The sequence below is a fragment of the Macaca thibetana genome, chromosome 6, assembly GCF_024542745.1.
Source record: "Macaca thibetana thibetana isolate TM-01 chromosome 6, ASM2454274v1, whole genome shotgun sequence".
In the NCBI taxonomy this organism is placed as follows: Eukaryota; Metazoa; Chordata; class Mammalia; order Primates; family Cercopithecidae; genus Macaca; species Macaca thibetana.
Window position 1 is genome coordinate 144,208,034 of NC_065583.1, and position 24,600 is coordinate 144,232,633.

Here is a 24,600-nt window from a genome sequence, read left to right on the forward strand (position 1 = left end):
GAGTGAAAAATCACCAGTATAGCCAGGGCGAGAGTATTGCGAATTCTAACTTGGTATGATAAAAAATTCCAGGCACTGCTAAATTTTTTAAATTGCATTCTCCAGTACCCAGATTAATACAGGAGTTATAAACCACACGGGTGGCGATAATGGGGGTTCTTATTACGAAAGAGAAACTTGCTGCTACTAAAATTATGTAGGCATGGTTAAAGTCAGAAATGTTACGGCTAGAAATCTCAAACTAGAATACATCTCAACTTGCTAGGGTAAGAAATAGCTAAACTCTGACTTGGTCAGACTAAGAAATCAGGAGTTTGAGATCAGCCCAGGCAACCTGGAGAAACTCCGTCTCTAGGAAAAATACTAAAAATTACCCGGGCGTGGTGGCGTGTGCCTGTGGTCCCAGCTACTCCAGAGGCTGGGGTGGGAGGATCGCTTCAGCCCGGGAGGCGGAGGTTGCAGTGATCTGAGATCGCGGCACTGCACACCATCCTGGGCGACAGAGCCGGACCCCGTATCAAGAAAGAAAAAGAAAAAGAACCAAAGAAAAATAAATTACCATCGCACAGTTAAGTCTGCCTTGCTAAACAGTGACTTCTAGGATCAAGAAATCGCAGCCAGGGCTAGACCGGTGTTTGCCCTAAACCGGGACTTGCTTAGGCTGAGAAATCACATTTTGGCTATTGATTTGTACAAGAGGTAGCAATCGCAGGCACCGCGAAATCGAAACTTGCGAGAACCAAGAAGCCAACGACCCGCGAAACCGCAGAGGCCTGGGACAGAGACGCGAGCGGCGGCGCCGCCAGGGGACTGGGTTCTGGAGGCTAAGCCAGAACCCCTACGACGCCGCTCGCGGCGCTGTGAAGAGACGGCGCCCGCGCAGCTCCTCTGCCACTTGGCTCAGACGAGCGGCGGGCTCCCCCGCCCAGCGCCGCCGCCACCCGGGAACGCCAGACTCTGCGCAACTGGCTGCGACTCCAAGTCCCTCAGATCAGCGACCAGAGCGCTGCCGCCACCGAGAAAATGGAGGCACCGAGGAACAAGCTGTGCCGCCACCAAGAGAACTCGGCTCCGCGAAATGGCGGTGCCGGGACTCTGCGAGTGACGCCAGCCGGAGGAGTTCCCAAGGACAACATCCGTTTTGGCGCAACCAACTGTGTTGTCACGGAGAAAATGTCGACCCTCGGAAAAGAGAGGTTCTGCGACCGAGAAATTCGGTGCAACAAGTGCTGTGACAGAAACCCTCCCCCCGGCTCGGCGCTGTTGGCGAAAGAGCCAACAAAACGCTGGGTGCTGCCACCGTGACACCGACTTTAGGACACGGGCCTCGGATGGAGAAAGGAAGAGCACGGAGCCACCGCCTAACTTCCTAATGTCTTCAAATAGCGAAAGTGCTAACCGGAAACTGCCGGCTGGGTTTACCTATTGGTGTTTCGCGTGGGACCAGCAGATTCCAGAAACCAGAGGGACTGGAACCTAGTACACCTCGGCAATTGGGAAATGACCTACCAGGACAAATAACTGCTTCTGGCTCCATGGTGCTGCCCGTGAACATCCGCCGGCTCTGAGAAACGAGCTGCACTGTCAATGAGAAACCGTGGGCACTGAGAAAGGAGCGGGCTGCAACTGATAACTGCCCACCCATTGCCACTAGGACAAAGTGCTGCCGGCACTACTCCCACCCTCCGTCCTCAAATCAATCCTCTCCCGCTTAAGAAGACCTTTATTTTTCATAGCGAAGTCATACCGAGAGCCCCAGCAACCGACCCCTTGCGATGTGCATGGGAAAAGGAGGCAGTATAGCGATCGAGAATCGGGCGGATTAGGCTGGCCCTGGAAACAAAGTAAAAGCCATCCGGGTCGCCAGCCGTCTTCCACTGCAAGAAACAAACCTTCCAGTGGCTGGGCTCCGCCCTTCTCCTTGGTCAGAGCCCTCCAGACTCCTAAGAGGAAGCCGACACCTCATCCCTTTGGAATTTGAAGCTCTCAGTCCAAGACCTCAGTGGAGAGTGAAAGACACAATGCCGCCTGACCCAGGCTTCAGGCCTGCCCGGGCAGCTAGGTACCTCTCCAGGGGATGGAACTCTGTGGGAACTGCTATTTAATTCTGATGGTTAACTCTGTCAGATGGCCTTGATATATGGGAATAATCGTTGGAAAAGGGTAGAGGAAATAAGAACCGCAAGACTCTAGCACAGGACGTGTGGATTGATGGTGAGGCCTCTGTTCCCTCTCCCCTTGAAATCCTCAAAGGGCAGCTCCATTTCTATCACCTTTGACCTTTGAAATTCATCCCTGATGTCTTCTCCATCTTTGGGAAGTGCAGTGCAATTTCAAGCTCTTCAATCTTCTCTCTCCCCCATTTGTCAAATATGCTGACGCTACAAACTTGTTTTTTATAGGAAGCCTGAAACTGCCATTGAGCAGAAGGAAAACATCCCTTTCCAGAAGCTTTCTCGTTTCTCTAAAAATCTGCACTTTTGGAAGTGATCCCCCAAAGAGACCTCCAGACTCTACCATGAGTGTCTCCAGCTGAATTCATCATGTCTAATCCTCACCCTAGCTTATCCTGTTCAAATCATTTCCATCTTTTTCTGGATGAATCTGGGCGGATGTCAGACCAGAGAAGAGCACAAAATGCACCAGAGGTAAGAAGACCCATTTTGGGCTCTCACTTCTCACCCACTCCCGAGATGGTCACCTCCAGTCTTCCCTCCCTATACCCTACCCTTTCTTCAGCTAGCCAAAACCTGCCCTGGTACTTGAGGCTTCTTCAATTGCCTTCTTTTGCAGGCAGTAGAATAAAGGAAAGAGGGCAGTGTCAATAGAAGAAAAGTTACAGCCACTTTATCTAATTGAAGATACTGTGCAGAGTCTTTGAAAAAACAAAATATCCCACCCACCATTCCTCTCTCTCCCTTTCTACCCTAGCTTCCTATTTTAGCAAAAATGCTGGGATCAGCACTTCTGGAGGGAAAGGATCACCCTTCCAGGTTAGGAATGTGGAGAGGAGTTATGGAGCTCACTTCCCTAAAGGAGGGGGCATTCTAGTTTCGGCATTCAGATTCAGTCTGATTCCAATATGGTGTTTTTGTGGGGTGGTCAGAGAAAGGGCAAGTCAGGAACTGTATATTCCTCAGCTAGAGACTCTAAGACATTTGCATTTGGAAAATCAGGACAGATGCTGATATTGTTTGGCTCCATGTCCCCACCCAACTCTCACCTTGAATTGTAATAATCCCCACGTGTCAAGGGTGAGACCAGGTGGAGATAACTGAATCATGGGGGGTGGTTTTCCCCATGCTGTTCTCGTGATAATGAGTGGGTCTCCAAGATCTGATAGTTTTATAATTGGCATTTTCCCCTGCTGGCACACATTCTCCTGCGCCCCTCTGAAGAGGTGCCTTCCACCATGATTGTAAGTTTCCTGAGGCCATGCAGAGCTGTGAGTCAGTTAAACCTTCTTTCTTTATAAATTACCCAGTCTTGGATATTTCTTCATAGCAGTGCGAGAATGGACCAATACAGATGTGGTAGAGTTGGGTGCTGGGTGGCAATGTCAGGTATATGCAGGTTCTAGGCACCAGGTCAAATCTGGAATGCAAACTATGGGACACAAACCACAAATGACGTCCAGCCTTTAATATTTTCTTTCATTGTTTGTCAAATAGACAAACAAAGAATAAAGAAAAGCATTTTTTTTTTTTTTTTTGAGACAGAGTCTCGCTCTGTTCCCCAGGATGGAGTGCAGTGGTATGATCTCGGCTCACTGCAACCTCTGCCTCCCCGGTTCAAGTTATTCTCCTGCCTCAGCTCCGAGAAGCTGGGATTACAGGTGCACACCATCACACCTGGCTAATTTTTGTATTTTTAGTAGAGACAGGATTTCTCCCTGTTGGCCAGGCTGGTCTCAAAGTCCTGACCTCAAGTGATCTGCCTGCTTTAGCTTCTCAAAGTGCTGGAATTACAGGCATGAGTCACAGTGCCCAGCCTCAAAGTATATTTTTGTAAAATTTTATCAAGATAAACCTAGCTAAACCAATATACTAATAATAACAAAACTTGGGTTATTATTCACTAAAGGAAGGTGGCACAAAATAGAAACATTTTTAAACGTTCAAAAAAAAATCCGGCTAGGCGCAGTGGCTCACGCCTGTAATCCCAGCACTTTGGAAGGCCAAGGTGGGTGGATCACGAGATCAGGAGATCGAGACCATCCTGACTAACATAGTGAAACCCCATCTCTACCAAAAATACAAAAAATTAGCCGGGCATGGTGGCGGGCACCTGTAGTCCCAGCTACTCTGGAGGCTGAGGCAGGAGAATGGCATGAACCCGGGAGGCGGAGCTTGCAGTGAGTCAAGATCACTGCCACTGCACTCCAGCCTGGGTGACAGAGTGAGACCCCGTCTCAAAAACAAAACAAAACAAAGGTAGTCTTTACACAGAAGTGGTACGCACAGGTGAATTGTCTGGGAAGTCAGGATGTTGCACAGAAGCTATTCAAGTCATAGATTAGAAAAGCAGGAATCCACATTCATGCTTTCCAGCATAGATGAGGAAATAGTTTTTCCCCACCTTCTTAGATTCAGTGGCTGGGCAGGGAGTGCTGTGAATTCATCTGACAATAGACAGATTAACAGGAGAAAAGGCATAAAAGTTTTTTTATTTTTTATTATTTTTTTGAGACAGAGTCTCGCTCTGTCTCCCAGGTGGAGTGCACTGGCACCATCTCAGCTCACTGCAAGCTCCCACCTCCCAGGTTCACGTTATTCTCCTGCCTCAGCCTGCCGAGTAGCTTGGACTACAGGCATCTGCCACCGCACCCGGCTAATTTTTTGTATTTTTTAGTAGAGACGGGGTTTCACTGTGTTAGTCAGGATGGTCTCAATCTCCTGACCTTGTGATCCACCCGCCTCGGCCTCCCAAAGTGCTGGGATTATAGGCATGAGCCACCGCGCCAGGCCAAGTTTTTAAATTTTAATCTAATGTGCATGGAGGCATATAGAAAGAACCGAATATCCAAAAGTGTGGTGAAATTTGAGACTTTATATACCATCTTAATGATAGTGGCAGGAGGCAGACAAATCCTAGGGAGACAAGGGCGGGTCCCTGGTGAAACCCCACCTTCAAACCAAAGACAGTTTAAAGCATGAAAGCCAAGCTACAAGTCTCCAATAAATCCACGGACCAGATTAAGAATCTCTCTTCCCATTTAGTGCACTTCCCTCTGATTGATCCACACACTTCACCTAGTGCACTTTCCTCTGATTGATCCCCAGACATCACCTATTTCACATATACCTGCCCTTCCCTAATTGGTTTTTTACGCAGTTGTGCCCACCTTTGAGTGGTGCCTTTGTTTTAGCCTTTTTTGCTTATGCACAAACCAATCAGCACACACTCCCCCATTCTGAGCCTATAAAAGCCCCGGACCCAGCCACATTGGGAGAGAGACCACCCAACTTCTGGTGGGGGACCACCCTTGAATCCCCTCTCCACTGAGAGCTGTTGTGTGCCTCAATAAAACTCTTGTCTGCCCTCCTCACTTTTTGATTGTCAGCGTAACCTCATTCTTCTTGAATGCAGGACAAGAACTTGGGACCCACCTAATGCGGGTACAAAGAAGGCTGTAACATGGGAAGCAGCTGTTGGGCCAAGCCAGCCCTGGAGCTGTAGGCCAGAGCGAGACCACAGGACTGACAGAGCTGTTAACACGTTGACATATTTCGGGCTACAGAAGGCAGGACTGAAAGCTATTCACATGTTGTAACACCCACTCTGGGGCTTTGGAGTCACGGGCATCCCCGTTTGGGTGCCATCACATTCCCCTCATCTGGATGCCAGAGTCCACCATAGGAGTCACTTGCAACATGCCTGGTCTAGCCACAAGTCCCACACAGAGCCTGCTCCTGTGCTGGTGCTTGGAGCAACCAGCAGAACCCCACACTCACTAGCTCACACACCCCTCCTGCCAGGGGTTGAGTGCACGGTTGCGGTGGCCACAGGATCTGCACCAGAGGGCATGCCAGGCACAGCCCAGCGAGCCAGTAGACGGGGCATCTCCTGTGGTTAGCCTGGGCTCCAGCAAGGCCTGGGTAGGGCATCACCAACCAGAGGCCTCTGGCTGGCTGGCGACGTGGTTGAGAAAAATCCTATGTCATTAAGGAGATGGGGCAGGGCAGAGGAGCACTTAAGGAAATATGAATGATTTTTTTTTTCCTTTTATTTGAGACAGAGTCTTGCTCTGTCGCCCAGGCTAGAGTGCAGTGGTGCGATCTCGGCTTACTGCAAGCTCTGCCTCCTGGGTTGACGCCATTCTCCTGCCTCAGCCTCCCCAGTAGCTGGAACTACAGGTGCCCGCCACCACACCCGGCTAATTTTTTTGTATTTTTAATAGAGACAGGGTTTCACCATGTTAGCCAGGATGGTCTCAATCTCCTGACCTTGTGATCCACCCACCTCAGCCTCCCAAAGTGCTGGGATTACAGGTGTGAGCCACCATGCCGGCCACAAATGATTTTTTAGAAGATAAATGGTCCTTTGGAAGAACAGATAATAGATGTGACAGTTTTTAGAGAATGTCTTTTTGTGTAGGGTGGGTGTAATCACCCAGCGGTTTCATCTTGCCCATTGTCCGCAAAAGCCAATGCACTGAGAGCAGCAGCTTTTTGCAGCAAAGAAAGAGTTTAATAATTGCAGGGCTGGCCAGTGGAAGAACAGGAGTTCATTCTCAAATCCATCTCTCTGAGAATTCTTAAGACAGGATTTTTTAAGGATAGTTTGGTAAGCATGGGGCTAGGGGATGGAGACTACTGATTGGTTGGGTTGGGGATGAAACCATAGGGTGTTGAAGCTGTCTTTGTGCACTGAGTCAGTTCCTGGGTGGGGATCACTGGTCTGGGTGTCAGTTGTTCCAATGGAAATGCAAAGTCTCAAAAATATCTCAAACACCAGTCTTAGGTTTTACAATGCCAATGTCATCTATAGTAGCAATTAGGGAAGTTACAAATCTTGTGACTACCCTTATGTGACTCCTGAGTAGTAAACCATGACTTGTTATCATTGAACTATGCATAGGTATTAGCAGAATTTAGGCACTTCCCAAAATTCTAATATTGTGTACTTTCATTAGTATTACAAAGATGGTTTCTTCGGTTCCTGAACTACATGGGAGAGTTTGGGGAAAGGGTTATTATGTTCCTTGTTTTAAGATTAAACTATAAGCTAAATTTCTCCCATAGTTAGCTTGACTTATGCCCAGGAATGAGCCAAGAGTTAGCTTGTCAGGTTAGAAGCAAGATGGAGTCAGCTGTCAGATTACTGTCCTTACCAGCATTTTAAATCCTCCTAAATTAGAGAACCACCCTCCTAGAAGGTTTGTTGAGTCCCATCCCTTCCAGGTTTGGACTGGTACATGGGCTACTTTTCTGATGTTTGAAGTGATTTCTAGAACCCCTTTTCCGTTATCATCTATGTTAAGACAGCAATTAGAGATACTAAACCTACCACAGACCCCACCCTCTTCTGCTAATGAGTAGTCTAGTGCTGGCCTGTTTTGATAATTGCCGTGCACATTTGCTTTGTTGTTGCATGAGCATTTCCAGGGCTGAGGCGGTTTGGTTAGTGATTATCTCTAGAACTGCCTGTAGCCTTAATTATTCTATTTAGCATATATATGGGAGTGTGATAACCCCATGAACAAGTGGCAGGACTGTAATATTCGATGATCTGTTGCGGAGGCCATTCGTCCTCTTGCCATCTTTGGCTTCCTCCTACCTTTAAGGATTGTTTTTCTCTGTTTAAGTTATCATACACAGGGACTCTGAGGATGTTGCCCGCTGTTAATGTTTTGGAGGGAGGTGTAGCCTTGGGGGTGAGCTTGACCCTGGTACGATGGAACCAGTCAGGGAATCCTTGGACTCTTACTGCAATTGGCTTGCTAAGTGTCATGGTGTAGGGGTCTGTCCACTTCAGTTGTAGCTTTTGGTGAGGGTCGGGTTGGCAGATAAACACGTCTGTGCGTGCAAGACAGTTGAGAGGACAAGGAGGTGTCGATAGGGAGAGGCATGGCCTCATTTACTGCTTCACGAATGAAAGACCGTGTCTGGATTAAGGAGGGGAGGTAATTCCTGAGTGGCTCAGAGTCTGGTAAGGGTGGCGAACCTAGGACAAAAGTTTGGCCGTAAATGATTAATTTAAAGGGACTATAAAAAGAGGGTGCTTTTGATGTTTCGCAGTCTCATGAGGGTGAAAGAGAGATTTTTTTTTTTTGTCCACGACTGGTGGGTTTCTAGAGCCAGCTTGGTGAGTTGGGCTTTAAGGACAGAGTTAATTTTTTCAACTTTGCCTGAAGATTGATGCCTGTAGGGTGTGTGGAGAACCTACTTTATTCTTAAGGATGTAGAGATGCCTTGGGTAATTTGACTGATGAAGGCGGGCCGGTTATCGGACTGGATGGATGTTGGGAGTCTGAAACAGGGAATTATATGCATGATGAGAGTTTGTGTGATGATATTTGCACCTTCTGAAGTTGTTGGGAAAGCTTCTACCTACCTGGAGAAAGTACAGACAAAGACTAAAGATAGCGGAGCTGTTATCGGGCGGCATGTGAGTGAAGTCTACTTGACAATCTTGCCCGGGTACCTGGCCCCAGGCTTGGTGGGTAGGAAAAGGCAGTGGCTGGAGGGAGCCTTGGGGTGACACTGAGTGGCAGATAGAGCAGGACTGGGTAATTTCTTGAACACGGCTGGAAAGGTGAGGACAAGTGAGAATAGGGTGGAGAAGTTGCAAGAGAGGTTTGTAACCAACATGAAAAGAGTTGTGGAGGCTTTGGAGGTGAGGAAGGCTTTGAGAGTGAGGAAGAACGAAGTGCCCTTCCTGACATACCATGATCCTTGCTTTTGACGGTTTTGGGCTCAGAAGTCCTCCTTTTCTTCTGAGGAGTAAAGAGGAGAGAACAAGGATAGGGACAGAAACTGGCTTTGCACGGGTTGTAAGGCTACTTGTTTGGCTACCTGATCTGCTAGCGCATTTCCAGCTGATACAGGATTGTCTGGGGTTTGGTGGCCCCTGCAGTGAATGATGGCAAGTTTCTGTGGGAGCCTGGCAGCTTGAAGGAGTTTGCTGATGAGAGAGCTATTTATTTATTTATTTATTTATTTATTTTTGAGACAGAGTATCGCTCTGTCGCCCAGGCTGGAGTGCAGTGGCCGGATCTCAGCTCACTGCAAGCTCCGCCTCCCAGGTTCACGCCATTCTCCTGCCTCAGCCTCCGGAGTAGCTGGGACTACAGGCGCCCGCCACCTCGCCCAGTTAGTTTTTTGTATTTTTTAGTAGAGACGGGGTTTTACCGTGTTAGCCAGGATGGTCTCGATCTCCTGACCTCATGATCCGCCCGTCTCGGCCTCCCAAAGTGCTGGGATTACAGGCTTGAGCCACCGCGCCCGGCCTGAGAGAGCCATTTATGACAGGAGTGTTTTTTGCAGTTAAGAAACCCCATTCTTTCCAGATGGACAAGTGTGAGTGTACTATGGGGAATGCATAATGAGAATTTGAATATATGTTGATCTGTTGTCTGGCTGCTAGAGTGAGAGCTCAAGTGAGGGCGATGAGTTCAGCTTTTTGGGACGTGGTGCCTAGGAGGCTCAGATTGGCTTTAGTAGTGTGGGGAGTTGACACTATAGCTTAGCCGGCATGCCAGCATCCTTAATGTAGGAAAGAGCTACCATCTACAAACCAAGTAAAGGAGGCACCTGGAAGGGATTGGTCTGTTAGGTTTGGAAAAAGTATAAGAAAGGTTTGAACATTGTTCACTCAGAAGTATGTAGGGTCTTTGGCTGTTGTAGCTTCAAGTAAGAACGTGGCCAGGTTTAGACAGGAGCTGGTTAGTGTGGTGATTTGGGCAGTTTCTATGAATAGAGCATACAGTTGAAGGAGCCGTGGGGCAGAGATGAGACTTAGTACACTGCAGTGAGCCAGCATGTCTTTGATGTTATGGGTTGTATAAACTGTTAGGTTGGCATGGAGAGATAGTTTTAGGCTTTCAAGGGTGAAGACAGCAGCTGCCGCCAGTGCTTGGAGGCAGGCAGACCATCTAAGAACTGTGGCTTTGAGCTGTTTGGAGAGGTAGGTGACAACCTGGAGGGTGGGTCCCTTAGACTGGGTTAGAACACCTAGTGCAACTCCATGCCGTTTGTCAGTATAGAGGGAGAAAGGTTTGGTGAGGTCTGGGAGAGTGAGGACAGGGGCTGAAATGAGAGCCTTCTGGAGTGGATGGAAAGGTTAGGTAAGAGACTGCGCAGGTTTGAAGGCTCATGGAGAGGGCCTTTAGTGGCTTGGTATAACGGTTTGGCAAGTAGAGCAAAGGAGGGAACCCAGAGCCTAAAATATCCTAGTCCTAGAAAAGAGAATTTCTTGCTTAGTTTGTGGAGGCGGGAGGGACTGGAGGAGGGATATGCGTTCAGTTGTGAGCCCTCAGGTTCACGGAGTAAGAGCTAGGCCTAGATAGGTAACTGAGGGGGTGCATATTTGTGCTTTCTTAGGGGAGACCCAATACCCCTGTTCTGCCAAGTTTAAAAGAGAGAGATAGTTATGGGTGTTGCAGTCTCTTTGAGAGGGGCTACACAGGAGCAGATCATTAACACATTGAAGGAGAGTGGACGGTTTTAGGAATAAGGTAGAGGGGGTCGCGAGCAAGGTCCGGTCCAAAAAGGTGGGGGCTGTCTCTGACACCTTGAGGTAGTATGCACCAGGTGAGCTGACGTGAAAGGTGGGTGTTGGGGTTTTTCCACGTAAAGGCAGAAGTTTGGGGAATCGATGTAAGGGAATTGTGAAGAAAAAGCATCCTTTAGGTTTAAAACAGAAAAATGAGTGGTATTGGAGGGAATTGCAGAAAGTAAAATATACAGGTTAGGAACTACTGGACATACGGAGTACAGCTTGGTTAACGAGCCTGAGGTCCTGGACTAAGCGGTAAGTTCCATCTGGCTTTTTAACAGGTAGAACAGGTATGTTAAAAGAGGAGTTTGTTGGGTGGAGTAGGTGACTGGTGAGGAGGTGAGAAATAATAGCCTATGAGAACTGCTTGGAGGATGGGATACTGCTTCTGTGATAGTAACTGGGTGGGCTCTTTAAGGGTAATACAGATGGGGGTTTGGTATTCTGCGACTGAGGGTGTGGAAGTATCCTAAACACTGGGGTTAACTACGGATGGGGGATAAGGAAAAGTTGCATGTTTTAAGGTGGGAAGTTGGAGGAGTAGAAGAAAGTTAGATGCCCCAGAGGGTCTGGGTTGATATATTGGGTACTTTGGGGAACCTGGAAGTAGAGAATAGTGTGGAGCTTTGAAAGGATGTCTCTGCCTATGAATGAAGTTGGGCATGAGGGCAGGACTAAAAAAGAGTGAGTGAAGGAAAAGGTGTTCAGGGAGCAGAAGAGTGGAGGGGTGGCTCGGGGTTTGGAGACTTGTCTGTCAATTCCCACAACAGAAACTTGGGAGGACTGGGTGGGTCCTGAAAAATTAGGTAAAGCAGAGTAGGTTGCCTGGTATTAATTTAAAAAAAGTACTGGCCTACCTGCCACCATCAGGGTTACCCTTGTCTTGGATGAAGCGATGGTAGTTGCCTGGGCGTCCGTTCCAGGGCACCGTCAGTCTTCAGTAGCAAGGCCAATGAGATCTGAGTAGGAGGTTTTGGCTGGCTCAGGAAGGGATGGAGGTGGTCTTTGCAGGGACCGCTCACAGTCCAACTTCCAATGGGGTCCTCCGAAGAGGGGGCATGGCCTAGTGGGCTTACCTGGGTTTGGGCATTGTCTGGACCAGTGGCCTTCATTGCCATACTTGAAACAGGTGCCAGGTGGAGCCGGATTGCTAGGAGGCTTCTGTGTGGAGGTGCGGCCCTGTAGGCCCGCAGGGCCCCTGATGGCGGAGGCAAGCATTTGAAACTGCGTGTTTTGCTCATCACGATTGTTAAAGATTTTGAAGGTTAAATTAAGAAGGTCTTGTTGTGGGGTTTGAGGGCTGTCGTTAAACTTCTGAAACTTGCACCAAATATTGGGGGTGGATTGGGAGATGAACCGAAGGTTTAAAATAGTGGTTCCTTCTGGGCTGGTTGGGTCTAGGTTGGTATATTTTCTCATGGCTTCAGTTAAACGAGAGAGAAAAAGGGCTGTTTTTTCATCAGGATCTTGGGTGATTTCTGAAAGTTTTTCATAGTTTATCGCTTAATGGGCACCCTTTTTGAGTCCTGCAAGGAGACACACAATCATGTGGTCTCAATGGTGGTGTCCAGAGGCCCTGTCTTGATCATCCCAATGGGGGTCCTGGTTGGGTACTGCCTGTGTGCCAGTAGGCTGGGCAGGAGCTTGGTGATGAACTGCATCAGCATGCGCCTGAGCTAGGGTCCAGATATGGTCCCGGTCGTCTGGGGTGAGGGATGACCTCTGGGAAGAGAGGACAATGTAGAGGTCATGCCAGATTAGTTCCTAAGAGTGGGTAAGGTACTGAAACTCCCGAATATAAGAGGTCGGGTCTTCTGGAAATGAACCGAGTCTTTTGCTAATTTGAGAGAGATCTGTGAGGGAGAAGGGAACATGAACTCTAACAATACCTTCAGTTCCTGCTACTTCCTGAAGGGGGCACTCTAGCACAGGCACTGAAGTAAGGGTGGGACATGGGCCAAACATGGCACCTGAACGAGTGTGGAGTGTGGATGGAGAGCAGGAAGAACCTGGAAGTGGTTCCTGCTGAGTGCTTGAAGGGGAGAGCGGGGTTAACAGGCAGTGGAGGATAGATAGGGGTGTAAGGTGGTGGGATGGGTTTACAAGCCTCAGGAGAGGGCAGTGGGGAGGAGAATGGGTACAGGCAATACTAGAATTGTCCTGAGGAGGGGACGGTGTAGGAAAAGAAGTGGATACTGCTGACTGGGAAGATGGCGGCTGGGAAGATGGTGGCTGGGAAGACAAGGAGGAGGCTTGGGCTAAAGAAGACGGTTGAGAGGAAGAGGTAGGGGCTGGGAGGGGTGGACAGCAGTGTGCTGGATCTAACAAGGGAAAAGAGGTGAAGTTGGGAGGAGAAAGGCAATCAAGGCAGCGAGAATGGAGGAGAAGGATTTGAACAGGTGAGCAAGAATTGCAGAGGTGGAGTTGTGATCTGAGTGTAAAAAGGCCTGGACATAAGCAATTTCTTCCCATTTGTCTAGTCGTTGGCAATAATTGCTTAAGTCAGTTAAAATTGTAAAGTTGAATGTTCCATTTGCAGGCCATTTGGACCTATTATCCAATTCGTATTGTGGCCAGACTGAATTGCAAAAAAAAGACAAGGCACTTAGGGTGGATATTTTGCCTGAGGCCTAAGGTTTGCAGGCTTTTCATGAGGCAGCCTAGAGGGCTGTTTTTTGGAATGGAGGACTGAGAGTTTCCCATAACAGAGGGTAGACTCAGGAGAACAGGGAAAAAGGAGACCATCCTGGATGGCCACAGGGAGACGATAAAAGGAGCGATCATCACCGCTGCGTTTTTCATGCCTGGAACAAGATCAAATGGCTTAGAGGCATCTCCCTAAGGCCAGATGATCAGATGATCAGCGAGTACCTGGCACACGCAGGAGCCTTTTGGACCAACGTTGGATTTTCGGACTGTAGAAAAGAGAGGCCATGCAGCTTTTCCCTTGTTAACTGGGCTCCCAGGGAAACTTACCAATAGGCAAGATCAGTGACCAATGTGCGTGCACAGAGAGGCGACTGGAGGCTGAGGAGCTTCGTTTGTTCTGCTGCTGTGGCCTGTTCTCCAGGGTGAAGGGGTAGGTCCACAGAGCCTCTCCGGGGTTTTGGTACCAGATGTAAGGTTCTTATATCGGTTTGAACCCCGAGAGCATGCCAACAGACAGCACGAGGTGGTGTGGAGCAACATGCTGTTTTAATGAGCATGTGGGTGCAGGTGGGCTGAGGCCTAAAATGGCATCAGCCCCAAGTGAGGACGGGACAGGGGATTTATAGTCCTCTGTAAACAGGAAGTGTCCCAGTCTAACATGACTATGTAGTACACGATGGCCTCTTTCTCGAAATTCAGGGTTGGGAGGAGTTACTCATCCCTTCAAGCTTTCAGGCCCCAGGGAGAATCTTTCAAGTATGAACCTGGCCTTGTGAAAGCAGAGCTCTAATTACACAGTGTATCCTGAATCCATGAATGTTATGGTGCTATTTCGAACCACTAAGAGGCCTTGTGAGAGTCTCTTCTTTACCAGAAAATGTGGAGAACACAGAGAGGGTCTTTCTGGATAGACATACCCAGGGAACTTCTGCTGAGGAAAGTGAAAGCAAAGATACAACTTCTCCCAGAAAAGGGAGTACATATGTAGATGGCAATAAGTAATATAGCCTGAAGTATTCACACGGATATAATTAGAGTTAGTGTTATAGTTAAGGAGGAAGGGAAGGGAGACAGAAAGAAAGCAAGCAAGAAAGGAAGCAAGAAAAGATAAAACTGTGTCCTAGTTTCTTACTTGTGTTAAACAAATTATTTTTCTAGATGTCATTAACCAAGATAAGGAATCCCTAAAGAGAGGCAGGCTTGATTTAGAGTTGTCTGAGGGCTTCCAAAAGAGCTGTTCAGTGAATAAGAAGAAATCCAACCATGGAGTATCAGAGTCTAAGTTGGATGTATAGGTTTGTGTGTCTTCAGTATTGTCTTGTATTTTAAGACAGAACTAGATGTGCCCATCAGAAACGACTGTATGGCATGAAAAAGTTGCAGATGGTAGGCCACAGTGAACTCCAATTGTTTGGAAGGCTTAACTTGAACCTTCCTAGGCTGGAGGATTTTAAATGACTGAGATGTTTCTAATGTGTCTAGAACTTCTTTTCTAATGAGCCTAGGGAGGACTAGAATCTCTGTCAGAGTTAGTCTGAGATGTAAAGGGGATCAGAATGTACCACCCCAATATATGCCACTTTAGCATATTTTATTTTAGCATATTAGATTATTTCGAGCAGTTGAAAAATTAGAAATAGCAGGCATGGTGCAGTGGCTCACACCTGTAATCCTAGCACTTTGGGAGACCAAGACAGGTGGATCACCTGAGGTCAGGAGTTTGAGACCAGCCTGGTCAACATGGCGAAACCCCATTTCTATTAAAAAATATATATATACAAAAATTAGCCAGGCATGGTGGGGCACACCTGTAATCCCAGCTACTCAGGAGGCTGAGGAAGGAGAATCGCTTGAAGTCAGGAGGTAGAGGTTGCAGTGAGCCGAGATCGCACCACTGCACTCCAGCCTGCACGATGGGAGTGAGATTCCATCTCAAAAAAAAGAAAAAAGAAATTAGAAATAGCAGACATATGAGGATCTCTCTGACCTCCCTTTCCTGCCAAAAAGCAGGGCATACATTTTGCTTTTGTAAAAAAAATTTCCATTTATAAAGGCTTCCACCTCTCCCCTACCTGGAAGAGAAGGAAACTCTTCTACTCTAATACTTGGAGGGGGCCTGCCCTCCACACCTGTGGGTATTTCTCGCAAGGTGGAGATGAGAGACTGAGAAAAGAAGTAAGACACAAAGTATAGAGGAGAAAAGTGGACCCAGGGGACCGGCGCTCAGCAAGTGAGGACCTGCACCAGCACTGGTCTCTGTGTTCCCTCAGTATTTATTGATCACTGTCTCTACTATCTTGGCGAGGGGGATGTGGCAGGACTGTAGGGTAATGGTGGGGAGATAGTCAGCAGGAAAACGGGAGCAAAGGACTCCGTGTCATAAATAAGTTTAAGGAAAGGTGCTGTGCCTGGATGTGCACATAGTCCAGATTTATGTTTGACTTTACACAAACATCTTTCTTAGTGCAGTAAAGAGCAGTATTGCTGCCAGCATGTCTCACCTCCAGCCATAAGGCAGTTTTCTCCTATCTCAGTAACTAGAATATATGATCGGGTTTTACACCGAGACATTCCATTCCCAGGGATGAGCAGGAGACAGATGCCTTCCTCTTATCTCAACTGCAAAGAGGCCTTCTTCTTTTACTAATCCCCCTCAGCACAGACCCTTTACGGGTGTTGGGCTGGGGGATGGAGATCTTTCCCTTCCCACGAGGCCATATCTCAGGCTGTCTCAGTTGGGAGGAAACCTTGGACGATACCAAGGCTTTCTTGGGCAGAGGTCCCTGTGGCCTTCCGCAGTGCATTGTGTTCCTGGGTACTCGAGACTGGGGAACAGTGATGACTTTTACCAGGCATACTGCCTGCAAACATTTTTACCAAGGCACATCCTGCACAGCCCTAAATCCATTAAACCTTGAGTCAATACAGCACATGTTTGTGCAAGCACAGGATTGGGGCTAGGGTTACAGAAAACAGCATCTCAAGGCAGAAGAATTTTTCTTAGTACAGATCAAAGTGGAGTTTCTTATGTCTTCCTTTTTCTACACAGACACAGTAACAGTCTGATCTCTCTTTTCTTTCCCCCACAATACTTGTCTGAGGACATGTATTATCACCAGAGAGAACTTGAGACTGCATAACAAACCTTACTTGCCAGACATTTCCTAATCACCTTCCCACTGTTTACTCCCTCCCCTGATAATCTCAAAGCTCCCTTTTTCTTTGACTATTCTATTCTCTTCACAATGTATCACCCTTTGTTAAATGGTATATAAGCCCCCAGCCCTAAACTCCTACTTGGGTTTTCACTTCTCTTTTGTGAAGCCTCATTATGTATGCAAAATAAAATTTTCCTACTGTTAATCTGTCTTTCAGTTTAAGTAACAGGCTGGGGCTGGGCGTGGTGGCTCAACGCCTGTAATCCCAGAACTTTGGGAGGCTGAGGCGGGCGGATCACAAGGGCAGAAGATCAAGACCATCCTGGCTAACACGGTGAAATCCCGTCTCTACTAAAAAATACAAAAAATTAGCCGGTCATGGGTGGTGGGTGACTGTAGTCCCAGCTACTCGGGAGGCTGAGGCAGGAGAATGGCGTGAACCCGGGAGGCGGAGCTTGCAGTGAGCCTAGATTATGCCACTACACTCCAGCCTGGGTGACAGAGCAAGGCTCCATCTCAAAAAAAAAAAAAAAAAAAAAAAAAAAGTGACAGAGTCTATACACTGAATTTAAGAAGGTAGAGATCAGTTTTTTTTCATCACCTACAGAGGTATTCTGCTTCTAAAATGAGTTAGAACAATGGATTTGACCACAATCAGATGGGCATTAAGGGTAAGAAAGAAAAGTGGCTCAGAGTAGTCTGAGGAATATAAGGTATGCAAAATTTATCAGGCTCAGAGAGACCTGATCAAGAGCCTTCAGTCCTATCCCTGTCAGCCATACCCTGTCAGGAATAATTGTTTCAAGGCATTTTGACAGGGGCGGCAACTCAGCTCTTGCCTGTAATGCCAGCTACTCAGGAGGCTGAAATGGGAGGATCACATAAGCCCAGGAGTTTGAGGCTGCAACAATCTATAATCAGGCTACTGCATTTCACCCTGGGCAACAGAGAGAAAACCTATCTCTAAAAAAAGTTAAGATAAGTAAAAAATAAATAAGTAAAAAATAAATTTGGGACCAGGTACAGTATCTCACGCCTATAATCCTAGCACTTTGGGAGGCTGAGAGGGGTGGATCACCTGGGGTCAGGAGTTCGAGACCAGCCTAGCCAACATGGTGAAACCTCGTCTCTACTAAAAATACAAAAAATTAGCCAGGTGTGGTGGTGGGCGCCTGTAATCCTAGCTACTCGGGAGGCAGGAGAATCGCTTGAACCCGGGAGGTAGAGGTTTCAGTGAGCCAAGATCGCACCATTGCACTCCAGCCTGGGCAACAAGACTGAAATTCCATCTCTAAATAAATAAATAAATACATTTTGGTGGTTTTTTTTTTTTTTTTTATTCCTGTAGTTTCTAGACTAATAAATTACCTAAAATGCTACCACAAGTTGGGCAATGTGAGTCTCGCCCATTACTTTCTTGTTCCTGAAATTAGTGATATAAAGAAAAATGTATAGCCAACAATAGCTTATGTTATTTTAATAAATCAATGTAAAGTTTTGTTTGTTTGTTTTGTTGTTTGTTGTTTTGTTTTTGACAGAGTCTTGCTCTGTCACCCAGACTGAAGTGCATCCAGGCTGAAGTTGGAGGCCATGGTGAGCTGCACCACTGCACCACTATGGGAGGCTGAGGCGAGCAGATTGCCTGAGCTCAGGAGTTCGAGACCAGCCTGGGCAATGCGGTGAAACCCCGTCTCTACTAAAAAGCAAAAAATTAGCCAGGCATGGCGGCCTGTGCCTATAGTCCCAGCTACTCAGGAGGCTGAGGCAGAAGAATTGCTTGAACCCGGGAGGCGGAGGTTGCAGTGAGTCGAGATTGCACCACTGCACTCCAGCCTGGGTGACAGAGTGAGACTCTGTCTCAAAAAAAAAAAAAACAAACAAACAGAATATAAGGTGAAGAGCCAAGCAGAGTGGCACATACCTGTTGTCCCATCTACTCAAAAGGCTGAGGCCAGAGGAGGATTGCTTGAAGCAAGTTCAACACCAACCTAGAGAATATATTGAGACTCTGTCTTTAAATTTTATATATACATATATATGTATGTATATATGGTGAATTCACCTTTACCATATCTTTTATATACAAGCAATGGAATTGATTAGCAAGTAATGGGACTCTGAAATCAAATGGGTAAATTTGGGTAGATCTTTATAAAAATAATCTTGAATCCCACAAATCTCTCTAAGCTTCCTTTAAAAAATAGACTTTCTGTCTGAGTAGGTGAGTCCTTTTTTTTGTTTGAAGATACTAGAAAGCTCTTACTTGAGACAGCTCCTAAAAGAATGTCAATTCAACAGAAGTCTCATAGCCAGTATAACTAATTCTAAACCCCTAACTAGAGGCAGATACTAGGATACCCCTAAGGGACAACAATGAAATCTGAATTTGGGTGTCATTGCTTACATATCAAAACAGTTGCAAGAGATAGTTAATTTATATTTGCAGAAACCATATGAATTGTATGAAAATGATTTTTTAAAGTGCTATATCAAGAAGACTAGAGCATAATGCAGAACAAATAAAATTTACTTATATGGGTGCCAAGAATAGAAATTCTGGGTTCCACATACATCAGCATCTAGAAGAATCTGCAGTAGGTATGGATGGTTGATTGAGGCCTTTATTCAATGGTAGTCTACAAAGAATAAGACTGAGAAGTAAGAACTTTCCTGTTAAAATGGAAAGATACAGTAAACAAGTTTAGGAATATCTCATAATCCACTGATTCCATTCTTAGGTCTATACCCAAAGGAAATTCTTACACGTACACAGGGAAACATGGAAGAGAATGTCCACATACGTACTGTTCATAGTAACAAAAATTTGCTGAGGAGGAAGGAACTAAAAGTCCAACAATAGGGGAGCAGATAGAAAGGAACATGTTATATTCACAGAATGGAATATTTTACAAAAATCAGAATAAACTACAACATTACTCAAAATCATGGCTGCATTATAGCAACATAATATTCAGAGAAAAAGTTTAAAAGACTACATAGAACTGTCAATTGAGGAAAATGACAAGACAAGTCTTAATCATTTTAGGAGGTTTATTTACCAAAGTTAAGGACAGGCCCAAGATACAGGTCTATGCCTTTCTCTGATGATGATTTTGAGGGCTCCAAATCTAAAGGGGAAAGGATGGGATATTGAGAAGCTCATAGTTTTCACATAAACCAAAGGGGCAGAGAAAAAATGTGGGGAATCTGCATTTTACATAAGATGACACAGACAAAATGGGGTAGGGGAACAATCAGATATGCATTTGTGTCTTGTGAGCAGGGTGACTGCACATGTAAAGATAAGCTATCAATTTGCATTGCCATGGTGAAGTTTTAACAGCTCACCAGGAATTTCCCGTTGGGCAAAATATGGGAGAGGTATGTAGCTTTTCATCTTGTAGCCATCTTATTTAGGAACCAAAAGCGGGAGGCAGGTTTGTGTGACCCAGTTCCCAGCTTAACTTTTCCCTTTGGCTAAATGAGTTTGGGGTACCAAAGTTTAATTTCCCTTCACAGAACACAGTTTTATTTTATAAAATTAACAAAAACACAATATGTAGATACATATTGATAAAAATTATGTAAAAAGGTAAACAACAGAATAATCAACTTAGTAATAAAATAACCAACTGTGGATGGTTATCTTGAATTGAAGGGTTGGAAATAAGGGATACAGGAAAATCACACACACAATAAACTAAATTGGAAGATGAGCCTAATGCTAACACCAAAAATGGACCTCTTGACACTGAACGGCAAAATTGCATTTATCCGTCCAGCCTCAGGAACAGTTACACAACCTCATGTTTCCTCAAGTGAGGCTGTGTGTCTATGAAGCGTGGGACATGGAGAAGCAAGCATAGCACAGTTTTCCAGGAGGAGCTGGCTTAACAAAAGAGGGTGGAATGTGAGGGGCCAAACTTTTTATGCGCAGATCCCCCTCAAACTCTACAACCGGATAATTCATTAGTTTAGTGGTGAGAACTAAAAGATGAGACATGAAACTAAAATTATTCAGGTATAATTGTACCTTATAGAAATTGGACAAGGGGGATGCCACTTTTCACACTTATACAATCATTCAGTGTATTGAACTACCCTGTGAAAAGATAAGTACAATTGCATTAATAGATTAAGTAAACTACAGCAAGGTATGGTGTCACACACCCGTAGTCCCAGCTACTCAGAAGGCTGAGACAGGAGATTGCTTGAGCTCAGGCATTTAAGGTTGTAATAAGTTATAATCATGCCACTGCACTCCAGCATGGGTGACAGAGTAATACTTCATCTCTTAAAAGATAAAGAAAGAAATTACAACTTCAAACTCTGTGCTATTTTGAAGACAAGGTAAAATGATAAAAAGGGTTGAAAATAAAAGAGTGGACAAAGATACATCTGAATCTAATCAATTTTTTTAACTTTTATTTTAGGTTCGGGGTACATTGGGTACGTTTTAGGTTTAGGTGGGTGGAGAGATGTCTTTCAGTTCTATCCTTTGTCCAGTTCCCATGAAGATAAGTTGTTAATTTACATTGTTAGGGTGAAATTCAACAGAACTATTTTAGGGTAAAGATATTAAGGTCCACAAGAAATTTCCTTGTGAGCAAACTGTGAAGATGGTATATAGCCTTTTGTCTTTGTAGCTATCTATTTAGGGAAAAAAGTAGGAGGCCATTTTATGTGACTTGGGTCCCAGCTTGACTTTTCCCTTTGACTTAGAGAATTTGGGGTCTTAGTATTTTATTTTCCCTTCCTAGCTGTTATATGTAAGTTGCTCTGGTGACTTTTCCTGAAGTTTATATTGCTTAACTTCAGTTTGCAGGGCTTGAAGAAAAAGCACAATTGTAATCTTTAGTGAGTCTAACCAAGAAAAATGGAAACATCAGTTTGGAAACTTGTAGAGACAAAACTATTTAGTATTTGGTCTAAATTGTAGCCAAATAACAAAAACTCAAAAACAATTGGCAGGGCTAGAGTCTAATAACAGGTGTACTACAGTGTTTTTTCTGAAATGCAATTTTTCTTTCTTTTTTTTTATTGAGATGGAGTCTTGCTCTGTCGCCCAGGCTGGAGGGCAGTGGCACTATCTCGGCTCACTGCAAGCTCCGCCTCCTGGGTTCATGCCATTCTCCTGCCTCAGCCTCCCGAGTAGCTGAGACTATAGGCGCCCACCACCTCGCCTGGCTAATTTTTTGCACTTTTAGTAAAGACGGGGTTTCACCATGTTAGCCAGGATGGTCTCGATCTCCTGACCTCGTGATCCGCCCGCCTCGGCCTCCCAAAGTGCTGGGATTACAGGCTTGAGCCACCGTGCCTAGCCCCCACAATTTTTCTTTCTTTAGTCTCTTATTTATACCAAAGACAAATCATAGTAACACTAATTTATTTGTAAAATGTTTTAGTTTTACTATATTTGGCCTGATTATTTGCATAAAGTATAGCACGAATAGTATAGAAAGAACTTTTTCTTTTTTTTTTTTTTTTTGAGATGGAGTCTCTGTTGCCCAGGCTGGAGTGCAATGGCACGATCTCAGCTCACTGCAACCTCTGCCTCCCAGGTTCAAGCGATTCTCCTGCCTTAGCCTCCCAAGTAGCTGGGATTACAGGCATCCACCACCACACCCAGCTAATTTTTATATTTTTAGTAGAGACAGGGTTTTGCCATGTTGGCCAGGCTGGTTTCGAACTCCTGCCCTCAGGTGATCTGCCCACCTCAGCTTCCCAAAGTGCTGGGATTACAGGCATGAGCCACTGTGCTCAGCCACTAGAACTTTTTCATAAGGAATCTCAGGTTAGACTTTTAAAAGCTTCTTAAAACTGAGAAGCCAAGCCAAAGATTTGCCATCAGACTGTGCTTATAAAACCAGTGTATGAAACTGTATAAAATATGTGTGTATAAAACCAGTGAATTCCTCTCTTTTTGAGGTTCCCAAAATATCTGAAGAGTCCTGGGCCTGTCGTAAGGTGATATTATTTACTTACCACAAGGTCAGGAACCTCGTAAGGGAGCCGTGTAGATGAGGCACCAGGCCAGTCTTTCCAAGGAGCTTTTTATGCTCTATGAAGACAACCTAAATTGCTCAAAGCAGTCTGGTCATATCCAAAAATATATCATTCCAGTTAAAGCCTTGGTAAAATAACCAGTATATCTAACTGTGAGCTGTCACAACAGAAAGCAGATTCTTACTGAATGTATGCAAATAACTATATTGCCATAAGAATACTCACAAGTAACTTCCAAATTTTGGAGAAATCAGGTAGAGACAGGTAAATGTTTCAATTTGTTTTGTTTTGTTTTGTTTTGTTTTGAGATGGAGTCTTGCTCTGTTGCCAGGCTGGAGTGTAGTGGCGTGATCTCGGCTCACTCTACCTCCCAGGTTCAAGTGATTCTCCTGCCTTCAGGCACCCTACTGGGACTACAGGCATGTGCCACCACACCTAGCTAATTTTTGTATTTTTAGTAGAGATGGGGTTTCACCATGTTGGCCGGGATGTCTCGATCTCTTGACCTCGTGATCCGCCCGCCTTGGCCTCTCAAAGTGCTAGGATTACAGGAGTGAGCTACCACGCTCAGCAAATGTTTCAATTTTATTCACAAAAGTATACTTTACCCAATTGTTGTAAACTATAAATATTAAGGTTAAAAATAAAAGTTTTTCTTGACTCAAAAACAAAACAAGAATCAGCAATATTTTAAGCAAAAAAGTTACAAAAATTATTTTAGTCTTTTATCAGTTTAGTTCCATGTAATTCATTTCCTGTTTTGCTTGAAGTTATCAACTTTCATGAGCTATTAACTTTTTTTACTAGACTCTTGAAAAATTTCACCTTGTTCAATGTTATGCTCTCCAAAGTTATCAAAAACCTGTATTCAAGAGTACTTGTCAGGATCCTTATTATGACTTTTTTGGAAGAAGAATCAAATTTAGGACTTAGCTTATTATAAACTGTCTTTCAAGAAGAATAAAAATAAAGCAATAAATGTCTATGGATGGCAAAAGACTTAGAATAGCCGTAATTAAAGACACAATTGATGGTCAGGTGTAGTGGCTCATGCCTGTAATCCCAGCACTTTGAGAGGCTGAAGCGGTTGTATCACAAGGTCAGGAGATTGAGACCATCCTGGCTAAGATGGTGAAACCCCATCTCTACTAATAATACAAAAAAAAAAATTAGGTGGGCATGGTTGCAGGTGCCTGTCATCCCAGCTACTCAGGAGGCTGAGGCAGGAGAAGGGCATGAACCCAGGAGGTGGAGCTTTCAGTGAGCCGAAATCATGCCACTGCACACATAGCGAGGCTCCGTCTCAAAAAAAAAAAAAAAAGACCCAATTGACAAGAAAATTTGCTTATTTCTGTGGCATATAACAATCATATGACTCATAATCATATGACTCATTACACAGGCCATGATATATCATAATTTTAGGAATCTCATACAATTTTGGAGCACATATTAATAACACATTTCTGCAAATGTAACCCAGAGTTAAATGCCACTATTTGACAGTGTTTTCCATATGATTTTTATCTACCAAAATTAAAAGTTTCAGGTAAAAAAAAACTTAATTTTAGAATATAAAATTTGATTTTGAGAAGTTTGTTAACTATTAAAGGCTTAAAACACTTGATAGGAAAATAAGAAAGGTTTCAAACCCTGAATCAAAATAGGATTACACATAAGTAATCCTTAACTTATACAAATAAGTTACTCATTTAGCCAAAGTGATAATTCAAAGATTTCAAAAAGCAAAAACCTTTACTCTTTGATAGAGAGGAGACTCAGTTCTCTAAACAATCAAAAAGACAAAGACAGCATGAGGCAAACTCCCTTTTTTCCTTTTGCAATGTATTTAAAAGGTGAACAAAAAATCTTGTATTTGTTATCTCTTATTATATGGAAATTTTGTTAAAAAATTTTATCTCTATATCAGTATATTATTAATGCTAAAGCTAATTTTAGTAAAACCTTACAAAAAGATCTATCTAATCTCAACTAGTTTTGACCACAGAAGATAAGATTTGTATCAACCTTTTATAACCTTTTATAATTTTTTTAATTTAGTTTTGTC

At 44.9% G+C, this 24,600-nt stretch overlaps 1 protein-coding gene across 2 annotated transcripts in view; it reads left to right on the forward strand.

The window, feature by feature from the left end:
- Positions 1–2,589: 2,589 nt before the first annotated feature.
- ZNF131 (zinc finger protein 131) overlaps positions 2,590–24,600 on the forward strand; it is a 113,895-nt gene continuing 91,884 nt past the window's right edge. The window contains exon 1 of one of the 2 annotated variants that reach the window (XM_050793444.1): positions 2,590–2,648. In XM_050793444.1, the coding sequence (XP_050649401.1) occupies positions 2,613–2,648 (36 nt within the window). In that variant the 5' untranslated portion in view covers positions 2,590–2,612. The remainder of the gene's footprint in view (positions 2,649–24,600) is intronic. The other variant, XM_050793447.1, reaches the window with a different exon arrangement.